General features: G+C 43.0%; 1 protein-coding gene across 1 annotated transcript in view; it reads left to right on the top strand.

The window, feature by feature from the left end:
* Positions 1 to 10,206, top strand: part of LCP1 (lymphocyte cytosolic protein 1) — a 65,563-nt gene extending 55,357 nt beyond the window's left edge. Inside the window, exons 14-16 of the mRNA XM_079779078.1 lie at positions 141 to 264; positions 3,572 to 3,696; positions 8,174 to 10,206. Of these exons, the coding sequence (XP_079635204.1) occupies positions 141 to 264; positions 3,572 to 3,696; positions 8,174 to 8,306 (382 nt within the window). The 3' untranslated portion in view covers positions 8,307 to 10,206. The remainder of the gene's footprint in view (positions 1 to 140; positions 265 to 3,571; positions 3,697 to 8,173) is intronic.
* The last annotated feature ends 2,256 nt before the right edge of the window (positions 10,207 to 12,462 follow it).

The following is a 12,462-nucleotide window of genomic DNA, read 5'->3' as shown; positions in this document are numbered from 1 at the left end:
TCACTAATGTAACAGTGTCCAGGCTATCTTTTGTGACATACCTAGAAAGAAAAGAATATTTTCTACCTTAGCTACTTTCTGTGATATTGAAATATTTAGCAACTTTTTTTTCCAAAAAATCATTCTTGATTTTTGTTCAGGTACACACTGAGTATTCTGGAAGAAATTGGAGGTGGACAGAAGGTCAATGATGACATTATTGTCAACTGGGTAAATGAAACATTGAAGGAAGCAGAGAAACGTTCATCCATCTCTAGTTTCAAGGTAAAATTCTTAGTCTACTGCTCATGACCACCTGAGCTCCATGCTTATCATTATTGTTTTCTATCTGTTTTAAAGTGAACTTAAGTGTGAGGTAGTGCAGGTTCCCCTCCAATTTTGATTTTGCAGAATGACCCATTATTGTTTTGCTGTTCATAGCTATTTCATTGACAAATTTCTTGTCACTTTCTCCTGTAATAATTAATTTTAAAAACCAATCATTTTTACATACATTTTAGGTTTTGTTCTTGTATGATAATATTTTTTAATCTTTATTGTTGAAAGTATTACATATGTCCCCTTTTTTTCTCATTGACCTCTCCCACCTCACACCCACCCCACCCCAGGTCTTCACCACCCTATTGTCTGTGTCCATGGATTATGCATATATGCATATGAGTTCATTGGTTGATCTCTCCCCACATGGCCTCCCCTGCCTTCCCTCTGAGGTTTGACAGTCTGTCGATGCTTCTATGTCTCTGGGTCTATTTTTGTTCATCAGTTTATGTTGTTCATTAGATTCCACATATGAGTGAGACCATGTTTTGATAATATTCTTAAAATGTGCACAGCTCCATGATTCAGATTGTTAACATTATGATGGTGAAATATAAAATGCTAAAAAATCTCCCATGCAGTATTTTCTGAGAAAAAAGCAGTTGTGTACTTGTACCCGATTCCCATTTTTATTAATAATAGCATTATCTTTTATTAAATTTCTTAGCTCATGTTTTATACATTAACTGGATCCTTCCTCAAGGGACCTGTGCACTTGATCCATATTATAATATCTGTGCCATCTTATCTACATTTTTCTGGTTTAAAGGTCAATGTTTGGAGAAAGGACCACTTTTGAGTTGTATTAACAGGTTCAGTGAGGCAATTGATCATGATATCAATCCTCTGCTTCAAAATCAAGAAAAAAAGTAAAATCTCCTCCCACCAGAAAGGGCAGAAAGGTTGGGCTGTACCAAGAGTGCCCAGTCCCAGTGAGTTCATCACACATAGCAGTCCCTCTATCCCCTCTCCACCTTACCGTTCAGTTTGGATTGCTGAGCGGAGGTATGGAGGCTGGTGACAGAAAGATAGTTGGAAAGGTGGTGGAGAAGAGCAAAGGAGAAGGGCAGGCCCCATATGGAATGCTCTCTGAGTACCAGGGCTCCTTGTTTTTAATGTCTCATTTCATCTTCACAGACATTGTGAAGTCAGCTTTATGGTTTTTCTCATATTATAAGTGAGGAAACTGGAACTCAAGTAACTCCTGAGATTAGTGCTAGTGATTGCAGGTGAGGGTCCATCAGTGAGGAGAAAGTCTCTTTTACCTGTGGGTGAGGTTGCAAAGCAGAGTGTATCTATAGGTCACTTAACCATTACTGTGAAGTGACTGGTTAAATAACCCAAGGGTGCATCTCTCTGTAAACAGCTGCCCCTGAAGTCCATTACTCCCTCCCCTGGGGTGTTCTCATGGGGTTTTGCTCTCGGGAATGTTTGACAATTATTTGCTCCTTGTTTCTCTCTGGGCTAACTTTCTCCTGTCCTCTCACTAAGTCATTTCAGAGTTAAGTAAAAAGGACTATAAGAGGAAAATGTCAAATTAACCCCAGATTGCTTTTTAAGTGAAACCCTTAAAAAAATAAAAAAAATAAAAAAGGAAAAGAAGAAGAAGAACACAACTCACAGTTGAGTAACCATTGTGGAAATTATTCCTTGTCCCCTCCTCATCTATGAGTGTTGCCAGTTGCAGACCATTTCTCTACCTGTCAGCACTTTCACAAGATTGTGGGCAGGAAGTAGGAAAGGAAAGAAGCTAAAACTCAAATCTCTGTATTTTGCTCCCCTGGCGCTTCTTCACCAGAAATTAGATTATGATTATATATTGATTTTAATTTTGTGATAGTTTTTATGTTATCCAGGGGTAAATAAAAATGGACCTACTCTATTTTTAAGAATATTATTCTACATATATAGAGGACCAATGCTAGAGATCTAGCATCTTGTAGGTGTCCTATGCCTTGTTTCTTGCTTAGAATCGATTCTGATTGGGACCGTTGAAGTATGAAGTGTTTGGACTTGACTGTGCTTGGATGGAGGTAAACAGTTGCCTCTCCTTGTCTGCGCTCACAGATCTCTAGGAGAGAGAACAGATGGTGCAGAGTTGTGTGTAGTTCACACCTTAGGGGAACATTTACTGCTCCAGGTGTGACCATCAAAATGTTTACTAATGCTAAAGAAAGAGACCTGGTTTTTGAGTCAGAATATCTGGGTTCAAATCCCAGCTCCACCGCTTATCAGCAAGTTACTTAACCTCAGAAACTTCCCTTACTCACTGTAAATTAAATTCAGGTGCCTACATCTGTGGTGCCAAGTGAGAAAATTTATTTTAAAAGGTGAAAAGATTAAGAAAAAAAAAATTTTTTTTTTTAATTCATAGACACAGACAACATGATGGTGATTACCAGAGGGAAAGGCGGGTAGTGGAGGTAGAAGAGAGCAAAGGGGAATAAATGGTGATGGACGAAGACTTGACTTGGGGTGGTGAACACACAATACAATACAGATGATGTATTGTAGAATTGTACACTTGAAACCTATATAATTTTATTAACCAATGTCACCCCAATAAATTCAATAAAAAAAGAGGGAAAAAAAGAATTATTGTGTGAAGAGAAGAAAATTGAACCTACAATTGTAAAAAAAAAAAAAAATGCTAAGCAAACTGTGAGACACCAACAAAGATTAGTTACTGTCATTTCATTTAATCACATAATTGCCAACACTGTCTCCCTGGACCTATGGACTCTTCTTCCCTTGAGGGCTCCAAGAAATGAGCATCTACTGAAACTCCTGTCCAATGGAGCCTTGTCACTATCCCTGCCCATCACCTCTGGGATATCCCCCAAAATGAAGCAAGGTTTCTCCTAGCATCTTTGGTCTCTCCTTCTTGATTCTTTTTTTTTTTTTTATCAAATCTTTCCTTCCTCTGTTCATACCAGTAGTTACATTAAACATTTCAACCTCTCTGCTTTTCTCTAGTTGTGCTTATTTTCATTCACACGCTGTTTGAGAATATCTCCCTGCCTGTTGGCAGACAATTGGTTTCCTCTGCTTATTGAGCTACTTAGGAAGTTACTGATGCCTCTACAGAAACTACAATTGATTTGAAACTACAATTAATGTGCAACACTGTTGAATTTTCCAGACCAGGCTATATATATTTCATATTTGAGAGGAAAGAACTACCCACTTCCCTTGAATGAAATAGAAGTAACCTGGGAGCATACTGATAAAACCCACCGTTCTCTATGTGCAGGACCCGAAGATTAGTACAAGTTTGCCCGTTCTGGATCTCATTGATGCCATTCAACCAGGTTCCATTAACTATGACCTTCTGAAGACAGAGAACCTGAACGATGAAGAGAAACTCAACAATGCAAAGTACGTAAATAGACCTGAGGTCAGAGAGAGAAGGACCCAACTGGCAACTGGATACCTATAAAGTCTATTGTTTGTGCCTTTGTGCAAACACTTTCGTTTCACTACTGATGCTTTTTCTTCTTGTGCTTGTTGTGTCCCGTCATCAGTATTTTAGATATTGTGCAGTAGTAGTTTTAAGTCTCCTGGGATTACAGAGAGCAAGACAAAAAGCAAGTGTATTCTTCCAATTGATAAGCAAGCTTATATTTTCATAAAACCAATTTTCTAATCATAATTATAGGACACTTTATTTAGTTCATATATGGCAGGCCTGAACACAAACACCCTTTTTGTGAAAATCCATGTATACAAATGGCAGGGGGTGAGATTCAAGATCAGAGCCTTCTCCATCTTGGAAGCAACTGCCATTTGCTTTACCACATAGAAGGGGTGGTCAGCAGACAACTATATAGTCTGTGAGCCAAATTTGGCCTGTCATCTGCTTTTATAAAGTTTTATTGAAACACAGCTGTGCTTATTTATCCATATTTTTATAGCTGCTTCCCTGCTGCAATGGCAGAGTTGACTAGTTGTGGCAAAGCCCACAAAGTCTGAAATATTTACTATCTGGTCCTTTGTGGGAAGTTTGCTGACCTCTACTCTAGAGAAGCGCCTTTCTCGGAGTAGCTTGTATTACTTTCTGAGGGCTGCCATAGCAAAATACCACAAGCAAGGTGACTTCAAAGAAATTTGTTCTCTCACAGGGTAGAGGGTACCTGTCCAAGATCAAGTGTCAGCAGTGTTGGCTCCTTCCAAGGGCTGTGAGGGAGAACCTGTTCCATACCCCTCTCCTGCCTTCCGTCCTTGGCCAGCAAGCCTTGGCTGGTAGATGTATCACTCCAATCTCTGCCGCCATCTTCACATGGCCTTATTCCTTGTGTCTGTGACTCCACATGGCTGTCTTCCCTCTGTGTGTGTATCTGTGTCTCTTCCACTGTTCTTATAAAGAAACCAAGTCATATTGGATTAGGGTCCCACATTACTCCAGCATGACCTCATCTTAACTGATTGCATCTTTAAAAACCTTATTACCAAATGAGGTCGGAATCGGAGGTCCTAGAGGAGAGGGCTTTTACATACCCTTTTTGAGGGACACAATTCAACCCCATCAGTGTCCTCTCTGATCCCAATTTGGGGAAGTGGGGACCTGTGTTTCTTGTATGCTGATGTTTAGCACAATATAATGAAGAGAAGATAAATAATTAAATGGCAATTACAATACAGTGTGATGGGTGGTATGGAAGGGGGAGTACAGGGTGCTATCAAGGAGACAGAAAAGAAATGGGAGCTCTGCAGAGCAAATGACATCAATGCTGAGATGGATTAAAAGGACAAGTAAGAAGGAGCTATACAGGGAAGGAGATAAGAAAACACTCCAAGTAAAGGGAAGAACATGTATGAAGACCCAGAATTTTTTTTTTTTACGTCAAAAAGAACTTGAGTCTAGATGTGCAAGATGGATATGATTAGGTTTAAGGAACTTGCACAAAATTTTACAATTAGTAAGTGTTCTGCGAAGATTCAAAGTCTGACTTCAAGGCCCAGGCTCCTAAGCACTATCCTATAAGGGCAAGATATAAAATTACTTTTAAAATGGGTAAAAGGAATTATTAAAAAATCTTAAAAATGCTATGGTGGCAAGGTTATGCATGATTTTTGAAGCTCTACTTTTTCTTTATATTTTATAATGGAAGATACATTTTATTTCATTAGTCCTATCTAATAAAAGAGTAATATGCAAATTAACCATCACTCGGCTACACCCACAAGTCATGCCCCCCAGCCAATCAGGAGCGAGTATGCAAATTAATCCAACCAAGATGGCTGCGGCCATGGAATGAGCAGGAGGCTTGGGTTTCCCCGGTGATGAAGAAAGCCAGATTTCCACACACCCTGGCGGGCCCAGGCCTCCACTCAAGGCTACAAAGTTTCAATTATAGAAGATAAATAAATCCCAACAAAAATGGCGGCAGCCACGGAGCGAGCAGGAGGCTTGGCTCCGCTCAAGGCTACAAAGTTTCAATTGTAGAAGATAAATAAATCCCAATAAAAATGGCTGTGGCCATGGAGCGAGCAGGAGGCTTGGCTCTGCTCCAGGCTACAAAATTTCAATTATAGAAGATAAATAAATCCCAGATCCCAGGGCCTTTGCTTGGGTTGCCGGGGGGCGTGGATGGCCTGCAAACCACCACAGGCCCCTCTCCCAGGCCACCCCACACCCCAAGGGAACCTCACCCTGATCCGGGACTCCCTTCAGGGCAAACCAGCTGGCCCCCACCTGTGCACCAGGCCTCTATCCTATCCTATCTAATAAAAGAGTAATATGCAGATTGACCATCACTCCAACACACAATATGGCTGCTCCAATTTGGTCAAAGATCCTGCCCCATGTGGACACATTATGGCCACCACAAGATGGCCAGCAGGGGAAGGCAGTTGGGAGGCACCAGGCCTGCAAGGGAGGGCAGTTGAGAGGGACCAGGCCTTCAAGGGAGGGCAGTTGGAGGCGATAAACCCTGTAGGGGAGGGCAGTTAGGGGTGACCAGGCTGACAGAGGAAGGAAGTTGGGGTCAAACAGGCTGCCAGGGGAGCAGTTAGGCATCAATCAGGCTGGCAGCAGAGTGGTTAGGGGGTGATCAGGCTGGCAGACAGAAGCGGTTAGGGGCAATCAGGAAGGCAGGCAGGCGAGCAGTTGGGAGCCAGCAGTCCTGGATTGTGAGAGGGATATCCCAGATTGGAGAGGGTGCAGGCTTGGCTGAGGGACACCCCCCTCCATGCATGAATTTCATGCACCGGGACTCTAGTCTAATAAAAGAGTAATATACAAGTTGACTGTCACTCCAACACACAAGATGGCTGCCCCTATGTGGTCAAAGATCCTGCCTCCATGTGGACACAAGATGGCCACCACAAGATGGCCAGCAGGGAAGGGCAGTTGAGAGGGACCAGGCCTGCAAGGGAGGGCAGTTGGGGGCAATCAAGCCTGCAGGGGAGGGCAGTTAGGGGTGACCAGGCCGGCAGAGGAGGGAAGTTGGGGGTGACCGAGCCTGCAGGGAAGGGCAGTTGGGGGAGACCCAGGCCTGCAGGGGAGAGCAGTTGGGGGGGACCAGGCCTTCAGGGGAGGGCAGTTAGGGGCAAACAGGCTGGCAGGGGAGCAGTTAGGCATCAATCAGGCTGGCAGGGGAGTGGTTAGGGGGTGATCAGGCTGGCAGGCAGAAGCAGTTAGGGGCAATCAGGAAGGCAGGCATGCGAACAGTTGGGAGCCAGCAGTCCCAGATTGGAAAGGGTGCAGGCTGGGCTGAGGGACACCCCCCCCATGCACAAATTTTGTGCACCGGCCCTCTAGTAATTAATATAAAGGAATTGATTGAGAGATGTACAAGAAGAATGGGGACTACCCCAGCCTGGTACTCTTAATTTAATTGATCCATAAAGTAAGAATAAAGTTATTTTAGGGGAACAGGAGGAGTGATGGGACCTTGGGAACAATGGAGAATCTCTGTAGTAGTCATTGTAAGAAGTTACTAGATAATAAACAAAGTGAATGAAAGAAGTGACAGGTAGTAACATAGGCTCATTTGAAAATAGATTACAGTTAATTATCTTCCTATAGCTATAAATAGAGCAAAAATGTTCTGATGCAGCTATGATCATTTTATGTGAAAAATGTATAATATAAAACTCTGGCTATTCTAGTGTTATAGCAACATAAATAAATACATGTATATGTGCACAAGAACTGAAATGGAACAAGGAATAAAATAATTGATTTGTAAGGTCAAAGTATTGAAATATAGTCTGTAAACTTTTGTAGTTGAAATATAGTCTGCTCACTTTTCCTAGCACACATTCTTCTCCAGTTTGATGACTTTTTTCCTGCTGCTATATAGCCCAAAAAAATACTCATGATGAAAGCATCAAAAGTGACAGGAGCTAGGAAAATATCTAAGGACAAGTAATACATTTGGTATGCTAGACAGCAAGTCTGATGGAGTCAGGAGTTTTATCAAGCCAAGATTTTCCTATAAAAGTGAGAGGAGCCGAAACTGGTTTGGCTCAGTGGATAGAGCGTCGGTCTGCGAACTGAAGGGTCCCAGGTTCGATTCCGGTCAGGGGCATGTATGTTGGTTGCGGGCACATCCCCGGTGGGGGGTGTGCAGGAGGCAGCTGGTCGATGTTTCTCTCTCATCGATGTTTCTGGCTCTCTATCCCTCTCCCTTCCTCTCTGTAAAAACATCAATAAAATATATTTAAAAATATATATATTAAAAAGTGAGAGGATGTCAGTGACCGGCTCTAACCATGCCAGGAGTGGGCTTTGTGTTATATACAGTTTGCAGTAGTGTACGGTATAGAATGATTATACCGATATCCTGAGGGTCCCCTTCATACTTTGCTGCTCTGGCACTTCTCATTCTTCTTGTTTTCTCCCTTTTAGGTATGCCATCTCTATGGCCCGGAAAATTGGAGCAAGAGTGTATGCCCTTCCAGAAGACCTGGTTGAAGTGAACCCCAAAATGGTCATGACAGTGTTTGCTTGCCTCATGGGGAAAGGCATGAAGAGGGTGTAAGGCCCATTGGAGTGGGGCTGGAGGTGGCACCCCTGACTGGTCAGCACTAGATGCTCCTCGGAAGCACAGAGATGATTCAAGCCATTCCAAACTTTTCAACTTGGTGACATCATACAAGAGTCCAAAAAAGTGTGTTATTTGTTCAGCCAGGTAGCCTCTCCTATATTTAACAAAAAGTGCTTCATTCTTTGCAAAAGATTCAATTTCTTACAAATATTTTTTTACCGTTGAATTTATTGCTTCTTTGAAAATCTAGAGAGAAAAAAAAAAGAACTTATTTTCCTGGTACCATTCCTGCTTCCTGCCATTAGTCAAGTATAGAAGCTGCAGTGTTATTGATTTTAATATAATCTTTCAACCAGTTTAATGTGGCTGCGTTTTTGTTTAAGGTGAGGATCAGCAGAGGGAATCATCAAACCAACCCCAAAACCTGTTTCTGGAGGCCAGCATTTGGTCTGTGACAAGCCTTTCTTTCTGTCCCCCTTCTCCTTCACTCTGCCTCCCTGTGACTTTGCTGTCCACCCTCTCAGAACTGTGCCTTTTCCGTGACCCACCGCTGCAGGCCAGTCCTGCCTCTGGGCCGTTCGGAGCCTCTGACAAATCAGTCAGGCTCCTGGGGTCCCATAGTCTCCGGGAACCTGCAGAAGTAAGACTCATCATCAGAGCTTTTCCTCAGAACTAGGGTCCCATTGGTTACCAGTTTTTAGCTTTCTTTTCAGCCAATAGAAAGCCCTCTGTTTTTAACCCTAGGATTTGTGCTCATACCAGATCTAACATTTTTATTTATTTTATTTTTTGTTTTGTTTTGTTTTGTTTCGAACATCTTTAATATTATACTCTTGGTTAGATCCAAGCAGGATGTAATTGAGCAGCAGACCACCAGGGGCCAGCATGAAGCCACAAAAAAGCATCTAGCCTTCGGTGCTGCCTCTCCCTGTCCTAAGGCTTCCAGTGATGGGCAACCTTTTGAGCTTGGTGTGTCAAACTTCGCCAAAAAACTGAGCATAACTCGGGTAGTGTGTCACTTTGAGGAAAAAAACTAATTCTAAGACTCTAGTCGCAAATGTTTCATCCTCAGGAGCAGCAAATGTTTCATCCTCGGCATGCGGCCGCGTGTCATCAGAAATGGCTATGCGTGTCAGTGCTGACACGCGTATCATAGGTTCGCCATCACTGTCCTAAGCCCTGCATGTTAGGCCTAGGTATCATGGTATGGCTAAATATCTGGTGAGTGGGAACAATCCTGCTCTGTTTTAATTTGCTGTGAGATCTTAATGTATCTGATTGCTGCCAGACCATATTATCAATGTTTACTTTTTTGGTACTGTAAAAGCTTTTTGCAACCCCCAAACTCCCAGAGGACAATATGTGCCAATGAACAGGGACCACAGCTTACCCCCCAACACCGACACACACACTAGATAAGAACTGGCTAAGTTGCTTTACAAAGACCTAATTTATTGGGTATTTAAAGAATTTCTAAATAAAAACAAAGGGACAGTGTGAATTTGAGCAAACCTAATAGGTTATACAATTTCATGTAAAGCTACTGAAAGCTAAAAAACAACAGGACATTGTGAACCAACACTAGACTTTCTCTATAGTGCTGAAAGGGCTCATCAATGAGTGTCTTCTTTAGCAGTGGTATGTCATGGAACTTAGCTATTTTTCAAAGCAATTGAAATATCACCCCAAATCTGTTCCTTGACAGTGGGCTCAGGAAGCCAATGTGTGACTTCTATGGCATCTGAATGCAAAGTGGTTGGTTTTATCTTACTCTGCACTTAATGTAGCCTCAGATGATTCTTTTCCATCTGCCTCCAGGAAGAATGTTACCGCCTTAACTGAAAATGAAGCTAATGTTCAAAATCTCTCCAAATAAAATGTTCCTTATATTGCATCTCCTTTGATGGTTTTATAACTTATTCATTCATTCATTCATTCAGCCAGCACTCATTGAGTGCCTAATTGAGTGCCAGACACTGTGCAAAGTTTTAGGAATATACCTATAAATGAGACAGTCATTGCAGTATGTTGATCAGGAAAGATGTTAAATAAACTGGAAGGTGCAGTAAGTGATTAATAAGGGCAGGGTGAGACGAGCTTAGAGGAAACAGTCTAAGAAATATTTTGGTTGAAAACTGAAGAATGGGTTGGAGATAGTTTGACAAAGCAGAGGCTAAAATTAGAGTAGAGACACAAATTCTCAGAAACACACCAGCCATGAACAAAAGCCAGACTTGGATATTGATGCCACACAGCTTTTAGCATAATTTGAGAAGGAATCTTTTTGATTGGCAGTGCCAGGGGTCTTCTCCCTAGCCTGGCTAGGCCTCACTTTGGCAGGCTGAGGGAAGGGATGTTGCTGAGGTATTCTGCTGCAGTGGCTCCCTGCCAGGTGGGCTGCTGTGACAGAAAAGCATCTATGTAGCATGGTCACTTCCTTACCAGGAGGCACCACACACCCACACAGCTTCTAGGAAGCTAGGCTTCTGTGCCTAAGCTGTGTGTCCTGGCTGCACTAGCAGCAGCTTTTTGGCGATGGCTCATTCCTGGCCAGAACATTCCTTCAGCTCTGCACTTTCCTACAAATAAAGGGGTTACAAAGATTAACTGTTTTTTGTACAAGATTGCACGGATAGGTTTCCTGAATGAGTTCTGGATAGCAGAATAAGTACTCTCAAGAAAGGAAAACCAAGACTCTCCTAAAGAAGAAAAGGACGAAGGAATGCAGCAATCTAAGCATGATCATTTTTCAAATTTAAAGTTTATTGTTACATTTTAAATAGTCAGTCCAAGAGAAACCAAGATGGCAGCACAGGTAAACACCTGAACTTGCTGCCTCGCACAACAACTTCAACTACAACTAAAAGACAAAACGGACATCATCCAGAACCACAGGAAAGCTGGCTAAGTGGAAATTCTACAAGTAGAAGGGAAGAGAAAAGCACACTGAGACTCAGAAGAGGAGCTGCGGAAGTAAAGGCAGAGGTACGGAGGCGTGTGTTTGCGTGGAGAGGGCTGGCAACTGAATACGCACCTGGCTTTTTCAATCAGGAGGGAGACACAAGCTCCCAACTGCTCTGAACTCCAGTTCCGGGCAAGACTCTGAGGACCCAGACTCATACAGGGAGAAACTGGACTGTCTGGCAGCAGGCGAAACTCAAGGGCGGCTTACTCTCAGAGGTGCTTGCAGCAATTACCGTGGGACACTGAGACCCGGGGGCCTCTTAGGGCAGGGCTGACGGAAAGACATTGCTGTTTCCTCCCCGCTGAGACTCTGCCCCATCCAAGCTGTGAACAGAGGCTTTTGCATATGAACAGCCCGTTCCTTTAAAATCTAAACTTACCTAACAAACTGCAGCTGCGTCAGAGAGACCCAGAACATCCAAAAAAAGGCCCAAGGCCCCACAGCAGCTTGCATTGCTTCACAGCTGGGCCTCATCTGGGCACCTCCAAAACCCAAACAAAGAAGAGGAATCTGCAGATCTCTCCATTGCTCCTGCTGGGTGGCCTCAGGCAGAGGCTAAATTACCACCTCCTTAGAGATCCAAGAGCCAGTGTACCCAGGGGTCAGAGTAGGACCATCCAGACTACAACTCCTCAGATCCATAAGGGACACACTCAGGGGGCAGACTCAGTGAGCGCCAAAGCCCCACTGAAGCAAGTATTGCCTCATAAGGGTGTCTCCAGCACAGAAGTTCTCCCATCATAGACACAGCTGATCCTCACAGCCAATTGGCCTGGAGGTCAATTCCCCCCAGTGATACCAACAACAATCAAGGCTTAACTACAATAAGACTGCACACAGCCCACAAAGGGGTGCACCAAAAGTGTCCACATCAGGTAACTGGGGAGGCTGAGCCACTGGGCCCTATAGGACACCTAGCACAACAAAGCCACTCTATCAACTCAGGGAAGCAGCCAAAATGCAGAGACAAAGAAACAGGTCACAAATTAAAGAAATGGAGGAAAGCCAACTACTGGATATAGAGTTCAAAACCACGGTTATAAGGTTTTTCAATAATTTTCTAGAAAAGGCTGATAAATTTAGTGAGACCCTCGAGGATATGAAAAAGGACCAACTAGAAATTAAACATACACTGACTGAAATAAAAAATAATATACAGAGACCTAAAAGCAGACTAGAGGATCA

The sequence above is a fragment of the Cnephaeus nilssonii genome (genome assembly GCF_951640355.1).
Source record: "Cnephaeus nilssonii genome assembly, chromosome: 8".
Taxonomy (NCBI): domain Eukaryota; kingdom Metazoa; phylum Chordata; class Mammalia; order Chiroptera; family Vespertilionidae; genus Cnephaeus; species Cnephaeus nilssonii.
This window is presented reverse-complemented; position numbering and strand designations above follow the sequence as displayed.